General features: G+C 51.0%; 1 protein-coding gene and 1 long non-coding RNA gene across 4 annotated transcripts in view; one reads left to right on the top strand and one right to left on the bottom strand.

Moving 5' to 3' along the window:
* Positions 1 to 2,405: 2,405 nt before the first annotated feature.
* LOC115274826 lies at positions 2,406 to 8,235 on the bottom strand. Of its 3 annotated transcripts, XR_003901280.1 has the most exons (5): positions 8,120 to 8,235; positions 7,463 to 7,525; positions 7,209 to 7,271; positions 6,527 to 6,626; positions 2,406 to 2,484 (listed from the first exon to the last, which is right to left on the bottom strand). It is a non-coding gene; the product is annotated as an uncharacterized LOC115274826 (long non-coding RNA). The 3 variants fall into 3 exon arrangements; XR_003901279.1 differs by lacking the exon at positions 2,406 to 2,484 and having other exon boundaries at positions 6,442 to 6,626; XR_003901281.1 differs by lacking the exon at positions 2,406 to 2,484 and having other exon boundaries at positions 6,442 to 6,626; positions 7,209 to 7,335.
* A 140-nt stretch (positions 8,236 to 8,375) lies between these two features.
* The window catches only part of ACTL9 (actin like 9), a 1,276-nt gene continuing 906 nt past the window's right edge, over positions 8,376 to 8,745 (top strand). Inside the window, 1 exon segment of the mRNA XM_029918244.1 lies at positions 8,376 to 8,744. Coding sequence (XP_029774104.1) covers positions 8,452 to 8,744 — 293 coding nt within the window. The 5' untranslated portion in view covers positions 8,376 to 8,451.

Below are 8,745 nucleotides of genomic sequence, written 5' to 3' on the forward strand. Positions count from 1 at the left end.
AGTTTCATTCAGGGACCCCTTTCTTCTTGCCCCATATGCCTATTGTTTTGATGTTGGGCCATCTGGATTGATTCTCTGATTTATTTACAATTTCTCTACTATTTTTCTCTGCATCTTTTTGTTCTTTTGTGATGTTTTCTTATATTTTATATATATTTTTATTTTTAAAAATTATTTTGAGGGGCGCCTGGATGGCTCAGTCAGTTGAATGCCCAGCTTCAACTCAGGTCATGATCTCCTGGTTCGTGGGTTCAGGCCTTGCATCGGGCTCTGTGCTGACCACTCGGAGCCTGGAGCCTGTTTTGGATTCTGCGTGTCCCTCTCTCTCTGTCCCTCCCCCACTTGCTCTCGCTCTCTCTCTCTCTCTCTCTCTCTCTCTCTCAAAAATAAATAAACATTAAAAAAATTGTTTAAAGAATGCACACCATAAGCTTCCAGAGAGACAAAACAGGTTTCCCACAAAAGTGGAGAGTGAGAATGACATTGAACTTTTCTCCAGAAACTCCAAATGCTAGAACACAATGGAGTGACCTTTTCAAAATGTTCAGGGAAAATTAATCGCAACCCAGAATTCTATAGCTGGTCAAATAACTATCTAAGTATAAAAATAAAATACATTTTTAGACCTGATAGGGGATTTTTCTCCTAAGCCTGTCTCCATTGCACTTACTCAGGGAGCCTGTGTGCTTCCTAAAGGGACATCAACATAAAGAGAAGAAACAGAGGATTCAACCCCAGAGGGAACCTCTAGGGTGATGGTGAAGGGGGCATCCCAGGAGGACAGCTATCAGCCAGTTTGGTCCGCAGCAGGTCAACCTCCAAAACGGGTTTCTTCCAGATTAAACTGATGGAATACTTTGTGTGCTTGGAAGTTTTGAGAGATTGGGGCGCCTGGGTGGCTCAGTCGGTTAGGCGTCTGACTGCAGCTCAGGTCTTGATCTCACGGTCCGTGAGTTCAAGCTCCACATCGGGCTCTGTGCTGACAGCTGGGAGCCTGGAGCCTGCTTCTGATTCTGTGTGTCTCTCTCTCTCTCTCTCTCTCTCTCTCTCTCTCTCTCTCTCTCTCTCTCTCTCCCCCCCCCTCTCTCTTCCCCTCCCCTGCTTGAGCTCACGCTCTCTCAAAAATAAACATTTTTTTTAAAAAAAGAAAAGTGTTGAGAGGTTTACATAAATGTCAAATCTTAGGATTAACAAAAACATAAACAGAAAAAGACTTTCTTTAGCCAGCACACCTGGCCGAAACTCACCTGCCAACACCAGCAACACCTGCGTAGGGTCTGCGTGAGGACACACAGGTGGCGGGGCTGGTTCTGTCATCCCCGGGGAGCCCGTGTCACTAACCGCCACACACTGTGATGGACTGAACCCAGAAAGAGGACGTGAAATATCCAGATATCTGTCCGCAGGCTGGGAAGTTGAGACCTGGCCGTGCGTAGTGCTAGGCTTCCTGTCTGCACAAGACCGAGGGGAAAGACACGTCTCCTGCTGGTTCCTTCCTTACCTTGCTCTGACGTCCACGGAGCTGGGGCTGGGAGCCCACCCGTCTCACAGGGATGCCTGATGTCACCTCCCTGCAGAGTGTCACTCCCCACTGAGCCCACCAGCCCCTTCTTCATCCCAGTGGTGATGAACTACCTTTCAAGGGACGAAGGTTCCAACGGAAGGCACTACATCAAAAGCCTCTTCTGGCTTCTCCTTTCCACTGCAGAGAACGTTAATTACAGTGGAGTCAGGTGCCTCGCATCTAAGATGTGCCCCAGCAGAGCACGAGAAAGCAAAGGTGCTCAGCTCTTGATGAGCCACAGGAATGGTGGGAAGAGCATGGCAGGATCCCCACCATGCGCTGGGCAGGGCCCTCCAGACACTGCCCAACGTTCTGAACAGAAGCCCAAGGGGAGGAGTCTCCTTTAAGATACAGGTTTATTGTGGTCCAGGCACCGGAGGCCCATGGGTTGGGACAGCACTGCTGCTGAAACGCTGCCTTGTTACCCACAGTTCCGACAAAAGGGGTCACGGGCCCACCATCGGGGGCCCCTCAGAGAAGCACCAGGGCAGGCAGGAGACAGAGGGAGCGAGGGGGACCTGGGAGAAATGCCCCGTAAGCAGGCTTAGGACTGGCTAGTTGGAATCATTTCAGGGACTGTCCCTTGTCATCTGGGACCTGGCTCTGGGGTGATCGGTGGAGGAGGGCAGTGGCCCCGAGGGTGAAGCCCCACAGAGCAGGGGGTAGGGACTGTGGGCTCTAGATTGGATGGTTGGCCCGTGAAAGGCACACGGGCAGGCAAAATGTGTGTCGTTGCTAGGAACGAGCCAGCCCTGGGACGGGAGTCTCTGCTGGGTTAGCAAGGCCCCCAGATGTCAACACATCAAAAACATAGAGTAAAAACTCACGATCAATACAGCCTTTCCATCTGTTCTCCGGGGTTATAGCAAGATTGGCCAGGTAATCAGTGGTTCGCAGGGCTGGGCACACAGCGGACTCACCTGGAAGTTTTTAAAATGTGATGGTTGGTTCACACTGCAGGCCAAGGGGGTCAGCTCAGAGCGGCAGCCTCCAAACTGAAGAATGGCTGCAGCTGCTCATTCAACAGAGCTAGAAAGGGGAGCCTGGGTCCCGGCAAAAGTGGCATTTCTCCCGTATGAGAAACACCCTCAATTCAACAGCATGACCCTCTCCGGGGAGAGATCCACGGGGCGCTTCCGTTGTGTTTGTTGTGTTTTTGTTGCCTGCATTGGGAGGTGGACACACACAGGCACTTGCGTGTGTGTAGAGTGTAGATATGTGTGTGTACATGTGTGCAGTCAATCCCCATTATTCACAGAGTTCATATTTGAGATTTTGCCTACTTGAATTTTTTTAAGTTTATTTATTCATTTTGAGAGAGAGAGAAACACGAGAAAGGCAGAGAGAGGGGGAGAGAGAACCCCAGGCAGACTCCCCGCCAGCAGCACAGAGCTCAATGCAGGGCTCAAACTCACAAACCGTGAGATCGTGACCTGAGCCAAAACCAAGAGTCGGACGCTTCGAGGACTGAACCACCCAGGGGCCCTACTTGAAGTTATTTGTAATCGCAAACTCGGTACTTCTGGGACTTTTGAGGTCATTTGCAGACACGCACAGAGCAGCAAAAACTCTGAGCTGCCTACACGCTTCTTTCCCACCGAGATCCATCAAGGCAGTGCTCTGCTTTCCTGTTCTGCTCGCATTACACCATGAACAAGTGCCCTCTTCACGGTTTGTTGGGCGCCCCGTGTTTCACGTTTTTGTACTTTCCGTCCTTGGTTCACAGAAGGCTGTGCTGTGTCTTGCCGAGAAAATGCATGTGCTGGACCACTCCATTCAGGCGTGAGGTACCGTGACACGGGCTGTGACTTCAGTGTTACTAGGATCAAGAATGCAAATTAAATGTGTCCTTAAACAGAAACACTCGGGGCGCCTGGGTGTGGCTCTAAGCATCCAACTTCCACTCAGGGCATGATCTCACAGTTCGTGGGTCCGAGCCCCCGCCTGGAGCCTGTTTCCGATTCTGTGTCTCCCTCTCTCTCTCTCTGACCTTCCCCTGCTCACTCTGTCCCTCTCTGTCTCTCAAAAATAAATAAAAACTTCAAAAAAAAAACATAAACACAATAAACAAAGACAATCAACCACTGATTACCGGAGCCGTCTTGATAAACCCTGGACAACCAATAGGAACATTGTGTCAATCAGGTCTTTTATCCTGTATTTTCCCAGCCTAGGAGATATAACCGACAGGGAAGGCTGTGGCGTGTAAGGTGTACAATGGTGGATACACCTCCCCGTTGCAACACTGTTACCACCAGGTGCTTTACATCTTCACCATTTCTGTGGCCAGAACAGATGTGCTCCTTTAGCCGCTTTCAAGTCTGTGACACAGTATTGTTACCTACAGTGACTCCTGCACATTAGATCGGCAGGACTTACTCCTAACTAGAAGGTAGTACCCTTTGACCACCATCCCTCTTGCCCCTACCCCCCAGCCCCTGGTAACCGCCATTCTAGTCTCTGTCTCTACAGACTCAGCTTTGTTCGGTCCGCGTAGAAGCGAGATCACACAGTGTTTGTCTCTCTCTGACTTGCTCATGTGGCATAATGCCCTCAAGTGTCATCCAAGCTGCTACCTGTAGAGTAACATTCAGCTCTCTCTACACAAAGCTTTGTGGTGAGAGGTTTTTCTTTAGTCTCCAAGACGTCCCCAAGGCTCCAGACAACACTCCTCCAAGTCCACCGGCCAACCAGGAGCATCAGCCTTACCTGGAAGATTCTTAGGAATGCAGACTCTGGGGGGCAGGCTGGACATGCTGAATCAGAACCTCTGGGCGGGATCAGAACAAGCCCTCCTGAAGATTCTCATAGGCGTTTAAGCACGAGAACCCGCTGATCCAAGAGAACTTCTCACAACCCCAGACTTCTGATGGTCAGGAGGAATTAAGAATCTGAGAGTGTTTTTGAAAGGGGGGGGAGGGCAGAAGAGGAGGCGGAGGACGAACTAAGAATTTGAGAATGTTAAAAAAAGGAGGGGGTAGGAGAGGAGGGGAAGGGGAATTTGAAAATGCTGACCACCCAAATCAACGGATCTCCACTTGCTTCTCATTAAGATCTCCCGGGAGCTTTAAACCATCGCCGATGCTTGCTCTCCATCTGCTGAGCTGCTGATTCAGATGGTCTGGGGGTCGGGGGCAGCCAGGAGATTTGTTTTTAAGTTCATCTGGTGATCCTAATTTGCAACCAAGGTGTGAACCCCTGAGCGAATCGCTGATCAAAGTACTCCGCCGAAGGAAACAGAGAAGCCGGTGCTCTTGGGCGCCCCCTCTTGGCCGGAAGCTGAACAACTCGACTTCCAGCGGCCGCCCGCGCAGGTGTCAGACCTATAAGCCTGCGGTCCTGACCTGAAGTCTGGAGGACGTGCCCACCCCCCACTCCCGAATGCTTTTTCAGGAGAAATGCCCATCTTGGTCCCTAATTCCACGCCAGAGCTGTTGCTCGGTGTTTCCCCTTCTTGGTTCCTCCCACGCGCCACACCTGCAGTTGGTCACCCCCACGCAGCACTTAGGCACACCAGGCAGCGACCTGCACACTTCACAAATACCAACGCGTCCATCCACATCGCTGCCCTTTGAAGTCAGTACTTTTATTACCTCCAACCTGCTAGTGGGGAAACTGAGGCATAGAAGGTTTTTTTTTTTTTTAGTAGTTTGCCTCTCTCTATAAAGGGGGGGACGGGTGGGGTTTAAAGCCCAGCAGCTCCAGATCTGTACTCCTGACCACATCATTGCCTCCTTGCCTCGAATCATGATGCTCTCTGTCCTGTTTGCCATGGTGTCCACGGGTCTGCATCCATTACGTGCCAGACACAGTAGGGGAAACTGAGGCCAAGAAGGCCTGGCCTCCATTTCTACTGTTTCAGGTGAATCTTAGACCTCACAATTTTCCAGACCCACGCTCAGCCACAGCAGCATCTCAGAGATCTGGGTTCAAATCCTGCTCCTGCACCATCCCAGCTGCGTGATTTGGGGCAAATTACTTCAGCTCTCTGAGCTTTTATTTCCCCATCAGAAAAAATGAACCCAGAACCATCAAGATGTGGTGGGAATTGACCTGACCCCCATTCCAAGCTATCGTCTGACACCCCTTTCACTCACCATGATGATTCTTAAAAGGGGGGGATGTTTATTTTTGTCTTCATTGGCTGTAACCTAAATTCACCAAAATATTTTTTAAGGGCACAAGAGTCCATCCTGCAGATCTGTTGAATGATGTGGGATAATGGAAAGTACCTCCCCTTCTGGGCACACCTGTATCACCATGGATACCAAAGGCTGGGCTCTGAACGGGCTATTCAATTCTTTATGAACAGTCTGTCTGAACTAAATGAATCTAACATGCTGATGCTTAAAACTCTATGAGGTGCCTGGGGGCTCAGTCGGTTAAGCCTCCGGCTTGAGCTCAGGGCATGATCTCACAGTTCATGGGTTCGAGCCCCGCATCGGGCTCTGTGCTGACAGCTCGGAGCCTGGAGCCTGTTTCTGATTCTGGGTCTCCCTCTCTCTCTGCCCCTCCCCTGCTTGTGCTGTCTCTGTCTCTCAAAAATAAATAAAAAACATTTTAAAAATGTTTAACTCTATTACAACCTCACACTCATTATGGTAGCTAGAATTAAAAAGCAAAACACAAAAAACTTAAAAAGATAAAAACCAGTGTTAAGGATGTGGAGAAATTGGAACCGTCTGCATGGCCAGTGGGAGTGTAAAGTGGTGCAGCCACTGCAGAAAATAACCTGATACTCCCTCAAAACATCCAACACAGTGGGACCGCGAGGACATTGTGCTCAGTGAAATAAGCAAACCACGGAAGGACAAATAAAGTAGGAGTCCATTCATAGACCCCTAGAAGAGTCACATCCATAGCGACAGAAAGTAGATGGTGGCAGCAGGTGGAAGGGGGGGTTCCGGAGGGGGAGGGGCTGGTGTTTAATGCGGACAAGGGTTCATTTCTTGCATTTCTTACATTATCCAGAAGGGGGCGCGTTGGGGAAGAAGGAATGGTCTCAGCCTCCACAGCGGGCCAGGGTTGCCTCAAAACCCATTTCTCTTGGTGTTAGAATCACCTGTTAGTCAAAACAAATCAATTAAGTGTGTGTGTGTGTGTGTGTGTGTGTGTGTGTGTGTGCGCGCGCGCGCGCGCACGCGCGCGCGTGTGTAATGCTAGAAATTTCCAGCACTAGAGCTGAATATGCCACAGGAAGATGGGAGTAAGAAGGCGTCATTTCCTAGCAGTGTCCAGATTTAATCCTGGCCCAAGAATGAGGTTGAGTTTTTAATCTTGTTTGTGGTCCGATACAGGATTTTGGAAATGTTCATTTACTTCGCTGTATTTTTTAATTTTTTTTTAATTTATTTTTGAGAGAGTGCAAGCAGGAAAGAGGCAGAGGGAGAGACAGACTCTGAAGAAGGCTCTGAGCTAGCTGTCAGCACAGAGCCCAACGCAGGGCTTGAACCCATGAACCGTGAGATCATGACCTGAGCTGAAGTCGGATGTTCAACCAACTGAGCCCCCCAGGTGCCCCACTTAGTTGCTTATTGAGGGGCAGTGTCCTTCCCCACGTCCAGCTTTATTGAGATGTAACTGACATATAACATTGTGTGAGTTTACGCTGATTTGATACTTCTATCTACTGTAAAATACTTACCATTGAAAATAGAATTCCCTTATGGTGGAGCAGTTCCCAAGGCTGGATATATTCCCGGGAGAACTGAAAGCAGAAACTTAAAGAGATATTCGCACAACCAGATTCATGGCAGAATTATTCATAATAGCTGGAAGAGCGTGGAAGCAATCCAAATTCATCAACAGATGAACGGATAAGCAAAACGGGGTGTATACACACAATGGAATATTATCAGCCCTAAGAAGGAGGGAAATCCCCTGAATCTGCCCTTATACCTTCTGAGAGCTTCCTTCTTCCATCCCACGCTGACCCCTCCCACTGAGGGGAAGCAGAAGTCCCTGGAGAGAAGACAGACACCCCTTCATCACGACCACCATTTGGTAGAGAGGAGGAAGGGAAATCAGGGAAGGCTTCCACGGGGAGGTAGCATTTTACTGAGATTTGAAGAGGCAAATTCCGGCTCCGCAGGAATGGGGCGAGGAGACTGTTCCAGGTGTGGGGAAGAGCAGAAGGATCAAAGAACAGTATGGGGGGGTGTCTGTGCCTCTCCTTGCCCCCCACCCCGGCCCCGGGTGGGCTTTTGTTTCCTTCGGGAAGCCAGAAAGACACACCAGCTAGCCAACCACCTTCTGATTCGTACTCTAAGGGTTAATATTTTATTTTTTAATGTTTATTTTCTGAGAGAGAGAGAGACAGAGCAGGGGAGGGGGAGGGAGAAGGGGAGACACAGAATCCGAAGCAGGCTCCAGGCTCCAAGCTGTCAGCACAGAGCCGGACTCGGGGCTCGAACCCACGAACTGCGAGATCATGATCTGAGCCGAGGTCAGATGCCTCACCGGCTAAGCCACCCAGGTGCCCCATAGGGTTAATATTTTGATGAAATTAATTTTAATATGAAATTCTAAGGGCGCCTGTGGCCAGCCCTCCCTTACCACACTATAAAGAGCTTTAAAAGAAGTCCCAAGAGAAGGATCCTTGGGCGTCCTGGGCTCTGGATCAGAATTCTCTCCTTGGGCGCCCTCTAGCCTGCTCCTCCCAATTTGCCACTTTGAGGGGGAAGCCAGAACAGGAGTATCCTGACAGCTTTCTGGGAGAGGCTCCGCCCCCTCCCGCCCCCAGCCCTGCATTGTGAAGTCTCTTGAAGCGGACAGCCGGCAGGGTGATGTCACAGACCCCTGGCCCGCCCCCCCGCCCCGCATGTGTGCCTGGGCCTTTTCTCCTGACACCCCAGCACCCCGAGGAAAGCGGGCAGCCACCTGCAGCCATGGACGCAAATCAGTCCAGCACCACGAAGCCCCAGCCCTCCCCGGAGGCCCCCAGGCCCGGCGTGAACCCCAGCTCAATCGAGGCCACCAAGACCCTGCAGCAGGAGGCCCCCAGCATGGTGGGCGACTGGTCACCCCGGAAGACCGACGCGGTGGTCATCGACATGGGCACCGGCACCTGTAAGGTGGGCTTCGCGGGGCAGGCCCGGCCCAGCTGCGCGGTGGCCACCGTCGTGGGCTGCCAGCCCGGGAGGCCGGCCGCCACCGGGCAGCCGGGGCTGCAGACCTTCATC

The sequence above is a fragment of the Suricata suricatta genome, chromosome 12 (assembly GCF_006229205.1).
Source record: "Suricata suricatta isolate VVHF042 chromosome 12, meerkat_22Aug2017_6uvM2_HiC, whole genome shotgun sequence".
Classification (NCBI taxonomy): Eukaryota; Metazoa; Chordata; class Mammalia; order Carnivora; family Herpestidae; genus Suricata; species Suricata suricatta.